Genomic DNA, 15,346 nt, shown 5'->3' with positions numbered 1-15,346 from the left:
TTTCAGCTTCTTTCTCCCTCCTAGTTCCATCATTAACCCTCTGAATATATTTTTGTGCCAGAGAGAAGCACATAAGGTATTGGTGTTTGAATAGGTAATCCTCAGCCTGGCACTCTATTCATGACGTGTCTTTTCCACAGTAACCCTGTGTCACCATGGTGCGCCCCTGTGGCCTACTAACCCAACAAGAGGAGCCAGGTAAGCCTGACGCGTGACTCTCACTTGCCATTGCCTCTTTGGCACCTAGCACAACGCCTGGTCTGCAGGAGGCCTTCTAGGAAAGTTTGCTGAACTCTTAAACTCTGGTCTCTCTCCAGTGCCACTGAAGAGCATCTCTGTGACCTTGTCCGTTTGCGAGTTTGTGGCTGGTGTGTCTGCCACCTTAAGCTACGAGAATGAGGGGAAAGTTCCTCTGGAGGTCTTCTTTGTTTTCCCCATGGATGAAGACTCGGCTGTCTACAGCTTTGAGGCCATGGTGGATGGGAAGAGAATTACGGCAGAGTTACAGGACAAGACGGAGGTACTAGGGGCGGACGCGTTATCTCCTCCCTTGGCATCTCCGCAGCGCTTACTCTGCAGGGTCTCCATCAAATGCAGCTTTACAATCATGTTGGTGTTGAATGCTTTGTCTCCACGCCCCCTAACTGATACTTTCCTAAAATCGCTGGAGGGAAAATCAGTCTCAGGCACTCACGGTACAGCTGTGAACTTTGCGATACCACCTCACCCCCTGGTCTTTGTTTCCTCTGCCACTCGTCCCCTCATCAAGCATGTCACCTTTGGTAGCACCTTTCTTTCCTTGTTCTCAGGCCCATACCAATTATGAGGATGCCATCAGCCAGGGCCACCAAGCCTTCCTGTTAGAGGAGGACGATATCTCCAGGGACGTCTTCTCTTGCAATGTGGGGAACCTCCCCCCCGGGTCAAAGGCGGCCCTCACCCTGAAGTACGTGCAGGAGCTGCCCCTGGAGGCAGATGGGGCCCTGCGCTATGTGCTCCCCGCTATCCTGAACCCTCGGTACCAGCTGTCCGGTGAATATTCCCTTTCTTCAAATACTAGTGGTGGCTGACACCATTGGGAGAACCCCCTCAAGGTTGTAGGGGTGCTACAAGGTGTGGGAAGGGAAAACACCACTAAGGCAACTTTTTGTAGGAGGGCCTGAGGACAGCCTTAGAGTGAAGACTCCTGTAGTGCCTTTGAAGGACCTGCCCTACACACTCAGCATGGTTGCCACCGCCAGTTCCCAGCATGGCATCGAGAGGATCCAATGCAACTGTCCCTCGAGTCCCGTTGAGTACCTTGGAGATAAGACTTCTGCTCAGGTGAGTAGTAAGAGAACACTGTTGTTGCCAGCACCCTGATCTTGGGTCCTGATCTTCCTCACTCAGTCTTTCTTAAATAGTCCTTCCTTTTCCCTGCTCACCTGGGGGAATCACTCTGGGCTCCTTCATCCTTATGTAATCTCCAGAGCAGCCTCTCCATTCTTGCCCCGGCTCCTGTGGCCCTCAGCTCCCACCCCAGCCACGGCAGAAGGCAGTGATAGTTGTAACGTGGCTCCTTTGCTTATTCCCAACTTAGATTTCCTTGGCTGATGGACACAAATTTGATCGAGATGTGGAACTCCTGATTTACTACAGAGAGGTGCACTCCCCCAGTGTAGCTGTGGAGATGGGGCAGCCTACAACAGAGCCCGGTATTTTCTTTCTCCCTTTGTAGTTACCTCCTAAAGGGGTAACTCTAGTCTTGGAATTACCCTCAATGTACCCTCACTTTTTTCCCCCTTCTATCCAGTAGTGGGTAAAAAAACCTGAAATAGCTTGTACTATGGCATGCAAAAATGGTTCAGGTCAATGAATATCATGTGACTGTGTCTTACAGGTAAATTTAAGTGAATTAGCAGATAATTGGACAAAGGACATGAAAAAGAATTTATAAGGGAAACACAACTAGTTAACAAGTATGTGACAATGATCAGTCTCTACAAATATAAATAAAAATAAAGGAAAAATATTGATGTGACCTTTTCACTTTTCAAATGATCAAAGATTTCCAAATCTGGTAATGCCTTGGACTTTAAAAGGGGAAGTGAATTTGGCACTCTCGTAGATTGCTGTAAGCAAGCGCCCTAACCAACGCAGGGATCGAACCTACAACCGAGGTACGAGTCCTTGATCGGCAGTCGAACCTGTGACCCTTTGATGAATGGGCTGACACTCTAACCACTGAGCCACGATGGTGAGGGCATGACCTGGTGTTTAGTCAGGATTATTTTAATCCACCAGAGAAAGTTTTAAAATGTTGCATCTTAAAAGGTAAAGATTGAGATCTCAGTCCCTGTCCTTCCAAGCAGTTCTGTGGGCCGCTTTGCAGATTCCTCATCTGTTCCCTGTGACCAGCTGTGCAGACCACGGGAGACGTCAGGGCAGCCTTTACAAGTCTTGTAAACCCCTCCAGCAGGGCTGCCAGATGTTGCCTCCAGATCATGTATTTGGCCAAGGTGGCTTGCTGTTCACATCCATACAAAGAAGTAAATGACAACTGGCAGCTTGGCTCGCTGAAACCATTTAGAGTTCTGCCAAATGAGACAGCTCTCATCTACATGATGAAACTGCAAAATAGACTTTAAAAACTTTGAATGTACTTAACCATATTAAGAACATGTTTTTTGTTTTTGTTTTTTTTTTTGTTTTTAAATACATCTTTATTGATTACAGAGAGATGAAAGGAGAGGGAGAGAGAGATAGAAACATCAATGATGAGAGTCATTGATCGAACCCGCAACCCAGGCATGTGCCCTGACCCGGAATCGAACCCCGATCGCCTGGATCCTAGGTCGACGCTCAACCGCTGAGCCACGCCCAGCCGGGCAAGAACATGTTTTTTCTTAAAATTATATTCACAATTTAATACAAATAATTGTTTAAGAACTTTAAGTAATTATGAAATTATCAAGAGCTTACTCTGAGTTGAGCCCTAGATTGAGTTCCTTAAGTGAATTATGTCACTTAATTCTTAAAATAATTTTGATGTAGGTATTTACTACCTTGATTCTTTAGATGGGGAAAATGAAGCTGAGCAAGCAGAAGAGCGAGGGTTCGAAACGCCTCATTTAAAAATGAGGAAGCAGAGACTTGGGGAGGGGAAAATAATTTGAGCCAGGCCAAAAGTATTATAGTAGATAACACATATATTGTGCTTACTTTGTATCTGGCATTGTTCTAAAGAGTTTAGATATATCAGCTCACTTCATTCTCATGGCAGCCTTTCTAACATATCAGGTACAGGGTGAGCCCCACTGTTACCCAGCTGTCTCTCAGAATGGAAAGGAATCTACCTTGCCCATTAAGAAAAAGCTACTCAGCCACCATATATCCAGAGATCTGGATTATGTAACAGTTATCTTTGAACCAATGTGCTATCGACTATTTGCCATGCCTCTCTCATTTTATTTGGAAGCAGTTTGGTTATTGCGGTGTTCTTGGGTAAGAGAGTAAACTGAGTCAGGTCCTATAGTCAGACTGAACCTCAGGGCTACTGAGAATTTAAACCTATAACCCTGGAATGACTATAATATAGATAGGATATTGGAATTAGATTCTGTGTTTTCTTGTATTCTCTGAACTGTTAAACTAGAGTTGGTATAAACCAGCCATTCTCATTACATCTCTATCTTAATACTAGTATTTTAATTCCGGCCTCAGTTTTCACTTGCCCCTCAAGATAAAATCATAGCTATGGCTTTGACAACTTGGTGACATAGGCCAGCTCCCGTGGCCGCCTACACACCATTGTTTGGGTGATGCTGTTATCAACACACATCCCAGTGCTTCTCTTTGTTCTGGAGAGCGTCAGTAAGTGCTTCATACCCAAAGCAGATGGACTTTCCTCGGTGTGTGTGACACTTACACTCTCAGCTCTTGTAAATTGTCAACGAAAGAGTTGCACACATGAGCTCCATTTTTTTAAAGCTGCAATGAAAGCCATAAACAAGGACCCACCTGATAAATTTCCTGATGATTTGATTTGAAGAGAATGTGTCTCTGCAAATAAGTTAGGGTGATTCTTCTGACATGCTGGAACATTTTAACTTCATGTATTTTACTAATTTGCCTAGCTGCTAGGAAATTAGCATCAATTATAGCATTTTAATTATTGCTTGTTCCTGGTAACCTCTACCCTTTGTCTTCTATTTAATATCTATTTTGCTTCTATATCTCATATGTTTATAACTTACTTCAAACCCTTTGCCAGCAGATAGAGTATAAAGATCAGGCAGTGTTTCAGGTTTGGGGTTTCTCAGCTCCCTGTGAAGTCACTGCAGCTGATTCTTGGTGTCGTAGTATGAATTTTTAGTTCCTTTTCGTCTTACAGTGTCCTTATTCTTTCTGAGTAGGTTGTTTGATGGGCGATCCATCTGCAATGGTGAGTTTCTACCCGAATATCCCAGAAGCTCAGCCACTAATCACGTGTGGAGAATTCATCTTCCTCATGGACCGCTCGGGAAGTATGCAGTGTCCCATGAGCAATCAGGATAACTCTCAGCTGCGCATAGAGGCAGCCAAGGTAAAACTAGCTCTTTTCTTTTTCGGGTCACCTGTTCAAGTAAAGATGAGCCTCGAGGGTTAAATTAGAGTCCATCGGAATCTCTGGGTCTGTTTCCAGCTGAACCGCAGCTCACATGCCACCCTGAGGCTAGCGTTGGGGTGTGAGGTCTGGAGGCCCGATGTGGGTGAAGCCCACGCCTCAGGAGGAAGACTGGCAGGGTCTGTGTGTCTGCAAGGACCCTCTCTCACCGCTCCTCATACTCTCTTCTTTCAGGAAACACTGATTTGGCTGCTAAAGAGTTTGCCTATAGGCTGTTATTTCAACATCTATGGATTTGGATCTTCCTATGAGGCCTTCTTTCAGTAAGTTCTTAGGAAGGCACTAGAGAACTCAGAAAGATACTCTAAAGAAAGGACTGTATTGTTAAAGGGGTTACTGCAGAACTGGCTTTGGCATTGGGGGTTTCAGGTGAGGTTTACGGTGGGGCTAATCTCAATTCAGGGACTCGATACTGGGCAGTGTCAAGTAGCTGTGTCACCGAGTGTGTTTCTCTTCTCTCAGGAAGAGTGTGAAGTACACTCAGGAGACCATGGAGGAGGCACTGAGGAAGGTTAAGCTAATGGAGGCTGACCTAGGGGGCACGGAAATCTTGACCCCACTCAAGAACATTTACAGTGGAGCTTCCATCCCAGGCCACCCTCTGCAGGTAAGAACTGGAACTGAGCTAACCAAAGGGGACAAAGGATTCAACCTCTGTTCAGGAATTTACAGCCCCGAGTTTCATTTAGGATTGTTGAAATAGGGGTCGCATTTCAGAGTTTTTTGCCACGTAGTGAAGAGAAAAGGACAAGAAGCATTTAGTAGAATTCCTCTTCCTTCGCCCATGCTGTGAATCATGGAGGTGGAAGATCTTTTGCCACAAAAGCCTTAGGTAAACTAGTTGGGGCAGGTGATTCAAATGCCCGGGGTTGGGGACAAACCTTATATGAGAACCTGGTGCCAGTGCCAGTGGACCCTTAGGGATCTCAGGCCTGTCTGAAGAGGCATCGGTGTCTCTGGCGTGAACTAATTGGGTTTTCAAGGGCAGATTTGGGGATTTTCAGAATGAACTCCGTAGAGACTTGACGAATGTCTTCTGTGTTCAGCTTTTTGTTTTCACAGATGGAGAAGTTGACGACACATTTAGTGTCATCAGAGAAGTGAAAAGCAACTGTCTGAAGCACAGGTATGAGGATTATGAGATTTCTGGGCGACTGACCCAGTAGAGCCACGTGTAATCCCGTGCCTCGTGGTCCAGTGTTGATATTCCTTTCAGAGGACAGAATTGTTCAAGAATTTTACTTTTACCATCTGACAAAATGTTTCTCTACATCACTTTTTCCTTCACTACTAAATGTTACAATTTTCTAAATAACATCAATAACAGGGTGCTGTCTCTGTCTCTTATTCCCTCTAAACCACAATGGAAACAAGTATTGAATAGTAAGACTTTTTTTAATATAAATAATTTTATGAAATTAAAACATACAGAAAGCTACACAAATTGAAAGCGTACTGCGGATGGATTATCAGAGTGAACACATGTGTAATCATCGCACAGGTCAGGAACTAGAATGTTACCAGCACCTTTCCAACTCTGTTCTTTTCCATCACTTTCCAAATTTCATTACTACCCATTTTTATCTCTCCAGAGGAAATAGCTTTCCTGAGTTATAACACTATGGATTATTTTTGCTTGTTTTTGAATAAAAATAAATGTTATACAGTCAGTTTTTATTGTATGTATTTTGCTTCTTTCCCTCAGCAGTATATTGAGATTCACACATATTTGGCATGAAACTATAGTTAATTTTCATTGGTGTATAGTATTCCACATGGTGGTTAAACCATAATTTATTTATCGGTTCTACTGCTGATAGACTGTGGTTTAGCTAGTAAAAATAATGCTTTTATGAATATCTTTGCATTCTTGTACAGGTATTTTTTGCATGCACACACTTGTGAGTGCACATACATAAGCATATGTACATATTTATTTTCACATATGTGCACACAGATGCATTTCTTTGAGTTGGCATGGTTGTGGAATTTATTGGGAATGCCAGTTTTCCAAGTTATACTAATTTCATTCACACCAGTATTGTATGAAGGTTCCAGTTGCCCCATTCCCTATATAAAATTTGGCGTTGTTTATCTTGTTAAATTTTAACTAATTTTGTAGGTGTATAGTGGTATCTCATTACAATTTTAATTTGCATTTTTCTGGTGACTAATGAAGTTGAGCACCTTTTTATATTTTTATTGACCACTTGGATGTCTTCTTTTGTGATGTACCTTAAAATTTCTTTTATATTTTTCCGTTAGTTTTTTTAACTGATCTGTAGTTCATTCTGCCTTCTAAATGTAAACACTTTGCTAATATGTTTAGACATGCATTTTTCTCTTCTATAGCTTTCCTTTTCACTCTCAAAATGATGTTTTTTGATTAATAGTTCTTAGTTTTAATGTAGTTTAGTTTTTCAGTCCTTTTCTACACAGTTTATTTTTCTGTGTGTCCTATTAAAAAGTCTGTACCTACCTAAGGTCATGAAGCTATTTTCCTTTGTTACTTTCTAGAAGTTCTATTAGTTTTTCTCTTACAGTTAGATCTATAGATAGTTCAGCTGGAATTAATTTTTGTGCACTGTGTGAGGTGGGGTCAAGTTTCTTTTTTCTTTTCATGTGGACATGAAATCTATCCTCTACCATGATTGAAAAGCTTTTCCTTTCTTCAATGGTGTGCAGTGCATTTCAGTCACAGATAAACATTGCACGTGTGGATGGTTTCTGGAGCCCTTATTCCACTCCACTGCTCTGTGTATCCAGACATATGCTAGGTCTATACCATATGCATTAATGTAACTTTCTGATAAATATTAATTTCCAGTAACTCCTGAACTTTGTTCTTTTTCAAGATTGTCTTCTTGACATTCTGTGTTTGTATTTTGAATTAGCTTGCCAATTTTTACCAAAAAAGGAAATCTTGTGCTACTGATTTGAATTTCATTGCCTTTATAGATCAGTTTGGGGAGAATTTAGCGTTTATTGAGTTTTTCTATTTAAATGGTATATCTTTCCATTTATTTAGGTCTTTCTTGATTCTTCTAAATGTGTGTTTCCAATATTTTATTTCAAAAATTTAAACCTATAGGGAAGTTTTAAGAATAGAACGATAGACACTCATATACCTTTTGCCCAGGTCTGCCAGTTATCAACATTTTACTACATTTGCTTCACCTATTATTTTTTTGTCTGAAATGTTTGAGAGAAAACCACAGATATATAGGTGAATAATTATGCACCCATCTTCTAAAAACAGGACATTCTGATAAAATAACCACAAAAACCTAAATTCAGAGTATTTAATGTTGAGATAAAACCATTATCTAAATGCAAGTCATATGTACCAGTTTCTCTGTTTATTTTCATTTTGTTCCAGGAGCAAATCCCAGGACAAGTGTTAAATTTCATTGTTATGTCTTTTTAGTCTTCTCTGGGATAATTTCTCAGCTTGCCATTATCTTTCACAATACTGACATTTTGAAAGAGGTCTAGCTATTTACTTTTTATAGAACCTCAATTTATGTTTGACTTGTTGTTTAAATTAAACTTAAATATTTTGGAAGAAATATTCCAAAAGTAAGTGGAATATTGGTGATAAAATTGACCACTTAAAGTTGGTATCTGACAGATAACTTTGAAATTTTGTAAACATCGTGTTCTCAGCCGATATTTACTCAGTAGTTTGAGGGTTCACTGATGATTGTTACCCAAGTGCTGTTACTATCAGTGGTTACAAAGTGGTGATTTTTTTTTTTTTTTAAATATATCTTTATTGATTTCAGAGAGAGGAAAGGAGAGGGAGAGAGAGAAACGTCAGTGATGAGAGAGTCATTGATCGAGCCTGCAACCCAGGCAGGTGCCCTGACCGGGAATCGAACCCCGATCGCCTGGATCCCAGGTTGACGCTCAACTGCTGAGCCACGCCCGGCCGGGCAAACATGGTGATTTTTAATTCCTGTCACCTTTCCCGTGTTTATGAGCTGCCATCCTGCTGTAAAGAAAAGCTTTACCGTCGTTCCTCCCTCCTCTCCCTTCCTTGTGCTGTGTCAGTTTCTACTTTTGAATTCTCTCATTGGTTTTCAGTTTTTTAAGATTCATTACTCTCATTCGTCATTTAGATTCTCAGAATTTCCAGATCTGGCCAGTGGGAGCCCCCTTTAACTTGCTCCTATGTCTTTTTCACATGTTTCTTTGGTTTATGAATATTCCTTCTTTTCTTAAAAAATGTTTCAGACTCACCTGTACATTCCCAATTGGGTGGCCAGTCATTTCTCGAATAGGCCTTGTTCCTATCAGTGCACATGATAAATAGAAGTCAGTGTTTGAGTGACAGGTGTAGCTCTTTACTACTGGCCTGTTATTTATTATAGGCATTTTTGGCAGACAGAACTAGCAAATGATTAAGAAAAACACACATTCTTACTGATCCTTCTATTTCCAAGGTAACAACATAGCATTCTTTTTTTTTCCTATTCTATATTTGTATTTTTTTTCTCCATGACGAGAACCCTGGTTCCCCACAAAATCAGTAAATTTACTTCTTTCTTTAACAACACACCAGAAACTCTCTGTAATATTTTATAAGTCTCTGCATAGAGTTCTTCATGAATTTTTTATTGGATTTTTTTCCTTAGGTTTTTGATGCTAATTTAAGTAGTATTTTAAAAAATATATATATCTTTATTGATTTCAGAGAGAGGAAGGGAAAGGGAGAGAGAGAGAGAAACATCCATGATGAGAGAGAGTCATTGACCAGCTGCCTCCTGCACGCCCCTGACTGGGGATCGAGCCCCAACCCTGCGCCTGTGCCCTGACTGGGAGTCCAACCGAGGCCTCCCAGACCCTACACCAACGCTCAACTGCTGAGCCACGCCCGCCTGGGCTATCCTTTATTCTTTTAACGTGTTAATTATAATGACTTGTTAAATGTTAGACCAAACTTGCATTTCTGAAAAAAAAAACACACATCCAAATTAATTGTGATCTATTTACATTTTCCATATATTTTTGATTCAGTTGACTAATAATTGTTTGGGATTTAAAAATCTATTTTCATGAGAAATATTGACATGCATTTTTTTTCTTATAATATTCTTGTTGGGTTTTAATGTCAGCATTGCAATGGCATCAGATAGTGAGCTGAGAATAATTGCCTGTTTTTCTATTATCTGAAAGATTTTCTCTCGTGTACCAGATGTTGCCAGGAGATTTTTTTCTGTGGGAAGGTTTTTAAATCTCTTTATTGAAATAGAACTATTCATATTTTTATATGTTCTTGATTCTTATGGGAGTTTGTATATTTTACCTAAATTTTCAAATTGCTTTGCATGACGTTGTCTCTGATGTTGCCAGACACTGTTACTAAGTTTTGTCGAATCGGAGGTAATATTCCCCGTTTATTCCTGGTGTTGGCTATTTGTGCCTTCTCTATAGTTTTTTCCTTGCCCTAAATGTTTGTCAATTTTAATGATCTTTAAAAAAACCCCAGCACTTTTTGTGTATCCTCTCTATTGGATGATTGTTTTCTGTATGACTAACATTTGCTCCTATCTTCCTTTTCTTTAAACTTTTTGGGTTTATTGGCTGTTCTTTTCCTACGATCTGGAGCAGGATGCTCAGGTGGTTGATTTTTAGACTTCTTTCTCTGATGTGTGTATTTAGAACTGCACATTTAAACATATCCGTAGCTGAATCCTAAATTTGGATGTCATTTTCCATTGGTATTCACTATTTTCTAATTATCATTATGATTTCTCTATAAAGCCTATGTTATTCAGAAGTATAGTGTATATTTTTCTAATATTTGGGGGTTTTCTGTTTCATCATTAATTTTCAGATGTTTTATATAAAAATTCTAGAAATGTTTTGAGCCTCTAGGTGATGTTACCTTGCCCCTGAGAAGATTTGCTTTTTACTTCTGACAAGAAGCGGATAATCTTCATCCAGTTAGAGTCTAATGAGCATTAGTCATTAGATGGCTGTTTTATTTCAGATTCACCTCTGCCTCTAGGGTATAGTTCTACAGACTTTTATGAAAAACGCTGAGTGTCTACCAGGGCACTTTCTCTTTGGAAAGCCCAAATCTGAAACTGCTTAGCTTTTTAACCATTCAGTTATGAGTTTGAACTTGGCACTTGCTCCAAGTAGTATAAAGGGATACCAGATACCACCTCTCTTGGCTTTACTCCCCCCTCCCAGTTCTCAGCCCATAGAGCTTTATTGACTTGATAGCCTTTTGATGTTTTCAAAGAGATTATTAGAAATATTGTATACAGCTTTTCTAGTTCTCTACTGGCTTAGAACAACTTAGCCTGGCATTGCTGTGAGCAGAACTCTCCTAGGGTGTTATACTTTAAGTCAGAGGTCATATATTTACATTCCAGCTTTCCTGCTTCTCAGCTGTTTGGACAAATCAACTAAATTCTCTAAGGTTCAGTTTCCTCACTTGAAAATAGACGTAATAGTTTACCTTATAGGTTTACTATGAGGTTAAAAGAGTATGCCTAAGGCAAGCATTAGGAACTGTGCTTGACACAAAGTAAGTGGTACATAAAGTTCTGCCATTATTGTAATTATTATCGGTATTACTGTCATCCACGCGAAGCAAGTAAGTAAGTTCTAGGCATATAGTTAGCTATCAATAAATACTGTTTAGCTTTACTTTTATACAAAAAAAAAACACTTAAACGTGCATCAAAGTACTTTACGAACCATAAAGAACGTAGGCCTCAGTTCAAAAGCTTGTGGGAAATCTAAATGTGATAAATCAAGATGTTTGTAGGCTGTGATCTCTAGGGAGCATTGTCACAGTTAAGTCACAGTAGTTAGAACTCTGGTTCGTAGCCTTACAAGTTTAGAGCATCAGTCCTGATGCTGATGTCATTGGATATGGGGATGATGATTCACACTGAAGAGAGGGCTACATAAGCCAAAGAATGGGTATTAATTTACAGTGAGAACTGTCCTTGTCGTGCCTTCCAAAATTTCTTGAATTAGCCTTACCAGCACATTATCTGTTTATAGGCAGTTCTGTTTGGGGAGCTGTATTGTGATTAAAAAGCGTTTTGGTGCACATGAACTCGGGCAGGGAGAGAGCTCTCTGGTTAGAGGAGCAGGAGGCACTGTTTCCCACCCTAACTAGCCCTGCCAGGGCAGACCTGCTTCCAGAACAATGGCAGTCAAGCACTGATGGTAGTGTTTGTTTTTTCTTAACTCCCACTTTCTGATTGACCCATTCTTTGGATTGATTATTAAAATAATTGATGAGGACATAGTCCTATTTTTTGTTTTTTTCTGCTTCTAGAAGCAGTATAATATATAATGGTTTGCCAGGGGGATCTTGGAGTCAAACAAGGCAGCACTCAAATTCCATCGTACCATTCGGTAGGGGTGTGATCTTGGACAGAGTTCTAAAATCCTTTTGGCCTCCGTTTCTTATCTGCAAAGTGAAACAGAAGCCTGCCTCTTAGCAGTCCCAGGGCAATTAAATCGCATTATTAGTTTAAGGCATTTGACCTTCTAAAATATAGCATATGCTCAATAAAAGGTAGCTATTATGCCTTTGGTCAAGGAAGTAGGCTATCTCCTTATGTGTTTTTGACAACTATGTATTAATTTTATAATTTCACCTGGTAGACCCCGTCTCTGACTTCTGTCTGTTTTACAATTGCAGATGTTTCTCATTTGGCATTGGAGAAGGAGCCTCCACCAGCCTGATAAAAGGCATTGCCCGGGTAGCAGGAGGCACGGCAGAATTTATCACAGGCAAAGACAGGATGCAGTCAAAGGTGAGGGGCAGGCCCTGTGTCCTGAGGTGGTGATCCAGCGAGAGTGTGGGGCAGAGGTACACGGCCAAAGAGCACAAGCAACATACTGCCTCTGGGATTCACTTCTTCATGTCCCCAAGGCGCTGGGCTACATACTTAATGGGGCTACTTTTGGCTTTATGATAAAGGGTCCATTGTAGTTTTTGGAGAAATGGCATCTAGTCCCAGGAGTTGGAGGCCCAGGAACAAAATGCTGGAAGAGATTAGGGCTTTGTGTTTAAAACAAGAAACTGAGAAACTAAGAATTTTGACTGTCATGATTGACATTCCAGGTGTGTGCTTTAGGCCCCCTTTGGTCCTAGTCTGTCCTCCATGCAAATGACACAGAGAACAAGGAGGACAGTGTAATATGCCTGGTGGGTTGGAATGGGGGGTAAATTGATACGCCTTTTGATTAGTACATGGCATGGAGGGTGTCTTCCACCTCTGGTTATATCTCCAAGTTCCTCTTTCCCAGTTGGTGCCATTTCTCATCTAACGCCTACTTCTCTGCGGTCTCCTTTCCCAGATATTTACTTTATTCACTTTTAAAATTTCTCTGCTTTAGCTTCGTCATGTGTAAAGCAAAAGTAGTAACACCCATCTCCTAATAGTGTTGAGTGGGCGCACGTGCATGGTGCTGCGGAGCGCCGTGTGCGTGCGCGCCTCCCACCAGCAGGAGGCGCTGTCGCCATTATTGCTCCTGGCGCTTACTCTCTCCTCCTTCCACCAGGCTCTTAGGTCCCTGAAACGTTCTCTGCAGCCTGTAGTAGAGGATGTTTCTCTGAGCTGGAATTTGCCTCCTGGTCTGTCCGCTAAAATGCTGTCCCCAGAACCAACCGTCATCTTTCGGGGCCAGCGGTTAATCATCTACGCGCAGCTGGCTGGGATGATGCCGGTGAGACTCCATTCTTGCTTGTTTCTCTGGCCAGAGCAGCTGCTGCCCTGAGCTCTGCTCTGGGCACTTGCCGGGCAGATTCAGCCTCCCCACTCCATCATGTGAAGCCTGGTCTCCTGAACTACCTGGTTTCTAGTCAGAAATTGTAATGTGTTGGGTAGGGGAGCTGCCCCGATTTCTCTTGATGATGTCTCCCTTTCCTCATGTCTCCTCTTTTCTAATTTTTAGCCAGGAGAGGCAACAGGAGAAGTTTGCCTCAAATACACCCTTCAGGGAAAGAGTTGTGAGAATAAGGTGACATTTTCTCTACAACCCAAGTCTGATGCCAAGTGAGATTTCAGTTTTCCTTTACTATTTCCTTTCTTCCTTCATTCCCTCCATCCTCCTTCCTCCCTCCCTCCTCCCTCCCTCCTCCTCCTTCCTTCTTCCTCCCTCCTTCCTCCCTTCTCTCTTCTCCCTTCTCCCTTTCCTTCTTTTTCTTTCCCCCTCCCCTCCCCTCCCGTCCCCTCCCCTTCCCTTTTCTTGCCTCTGCCATCCTTGGAGGTTGGTTTCCTGCTCTTAATTATATCCCTAAAATCACTTTTCCTTTTTAAGCCGCTCAGATTTTCTCTCTCCCCTATCTTTTATTCCTCCCTGTTCCATCCCTAACTTTTCAGGGCTCTGAGCAGTGGGCACATGTCTGCTTTTCCCTAAGTCACAGGAATTTTTCTCTTTTAGCCTCACCATTCATCGCCTTGCTGCCAAGTCCTTTATCCAGACCAAGGACATGGGCTACAGCGAGACTCCAGCAAATGATAAAAAAGATGTGTTGAAAGTAAGCCTTGAGTGTGGAGTCATAAGCTCCCACACAGCTTTCATTGCCATCAACAAGGATCTCAACAAGCCGGTTCAGGGACCTCTGGTTCGTAGTGACGTTCCAAGGCCAATGCTATGTGGGATGAGGATGGCTTCTCCTCCTGCTGGGATGTCAATGTCATTTCTCTATTCTGCTGCGATGCCAGCACCACCGATTCCACTGTCCCGTGGAGGTGGTGAGTTTTATTCTAATCAAATTCATACAAAATAGGGAACCCTGGATATCTAGATACATCATTTAAAGTAAATGTTTTTCCCCTTGTCTCTCATATCTAGGATTTCTGACTGGTGTAAAACTTTTTTGTACTAGAAAACTAGAAAATATCCCATTAGCAAGAAAATTTAAAGTACCCCAAGGGAAAAAAATGAGGAAAATTAAATAGAAAGTACACATAAACATTGAGTAGTTACTGCCTAAATCTGAAGCTGAATTACCTTATTGATAATAGTTAATGATTATACAAATGGCTGATGAACAGCCTAGTAGTGTTAGGAAATGGGCGCTGATGGCAGGGACTGTCTCGGACATAAGCCAAGCAAGCTTAGTTATAGATACTGGGGACTTGGGGATTAGGATCAGGTGGAGAAATGCCCTGGGCAGGTTTCTGTACTGGAGAGGAATGCATGATGTTATTTGTGGAGGCAGGCTTCAAGGTGAGCCCAGGTTTTTGGTTGGGCCACTGGGTGAATGATGATACCATTTATTTAACAGAGTAATGAAAGAACAGCAATAAGTTTAGGGGGTAAAGTGTTGACTTATTTTTTAGCATTTTGAATTTGACATCCCTATGGGCTATCCACATGAAGATATCCAATAGAAAAGGAGACAGATCTAATGTTCAGAGGAGAGATCAAGGTTGAAGATATACATTAGGCAATATTCAGAATCTAGGTAATGACTAAAGTCATTAGAATGGATGAGATTGTTCAGAGGGCAGGTATAAAATGAGATGAAAAGAGGGATACAGTTGGAACAATGAAGAATATCAAGTATCTAGGGGTGGATTCCCCAAACCATAATAAAAAGGAATGAAGCAGGAGAAAAGAAATGAGTGCATGTTCAAAACAAAAGGAAACTATAATCTAGCAAAGGGAGTTGTCAAAGTATCAGATACTGCAGAGAAGTCAAAATAAAATGAA

At 41.3% G+C, this 15,346-nt stretch overlaps 1 protein-coding gene across 5 annotated transcripts in view; it reads left to right on the top strand.

Annotated features, from left to right (window-relative positions):
- VWA5A (von Willebrand factor A domain containing 5A) overlaps positions 1-15,346 on the top strand; it is a 29,737-nt gene that overhangs the window by 2,665 nt on the left and 11,726 nt on the right. For 4 of the 5 annotated variants that reach the window (XM_081123272.1, XM_081123271.1, XM_081123270.1 and 1 more), the window contains exons 2-14: positions 141-198; positions 318-520; positions 810-1,032; positions 1,154-1,323; positions 1,580-1,694; positions 4,395-4,564; positions 4,820-4,908; positions 5,108-5,252; positions 5,692-5,771; positions 12,321-12,435; positions 13,187-13,351; positions 13,580-13,680; positions 14,069-14,382. In XM_081123272.1, the coding sequence (XP_080979398.1) occupies positions 156-198; positions 318-520; positions 810-1,032; positions 1,154-1,323; positions 1,580-1,694; positions 4,395-4,564; positions 4,820-4,908; positions 5,108-5,252; positions 5,692-5,771; positions 12,321-12,435; positions 13,187-13,351; positions 13,580-13,680; positions 14,069-14,382 (1,933 nt within the window). In that variant the 5' untranslated portion in view covers positions 141-155. The remainder of the gene's footprint in view (positions 1-140; positions 199-317; positions 521-809; positions 1,033-1,153; positions 1,324-1,579; positions 1,695-4,394; positions 4,565-4,819; positions 4,909-5,107; positions 5,253-5,691; positions 5,772-12,320; positions 12,436-13,186; positions 13,352-13,579; positions 13,681-14,068; positions 14,383-15,346) is intronic. The other variant, XM_081123274.1, reaches the window with a different exon arrangement.

This window comes from Miniopterus schreibersii (assembly GCF_964146895.1).
Source record: "Miniopterus schreibersii genome assembly, chromosome: 20".
Taxonomy (NCBI): domain Eukaryota; kingdom Metazoa; phylum Chordata; class Mammalia; order Chiroptera; family Miniopteridae; genus Miniopterus; species Miniopterus schreibersii.
The sequence above is the reverse complement of the archived record's forward strand: the minus strand, read 5'-3'. Positions and strand labels throughout refer to the sequence as shown.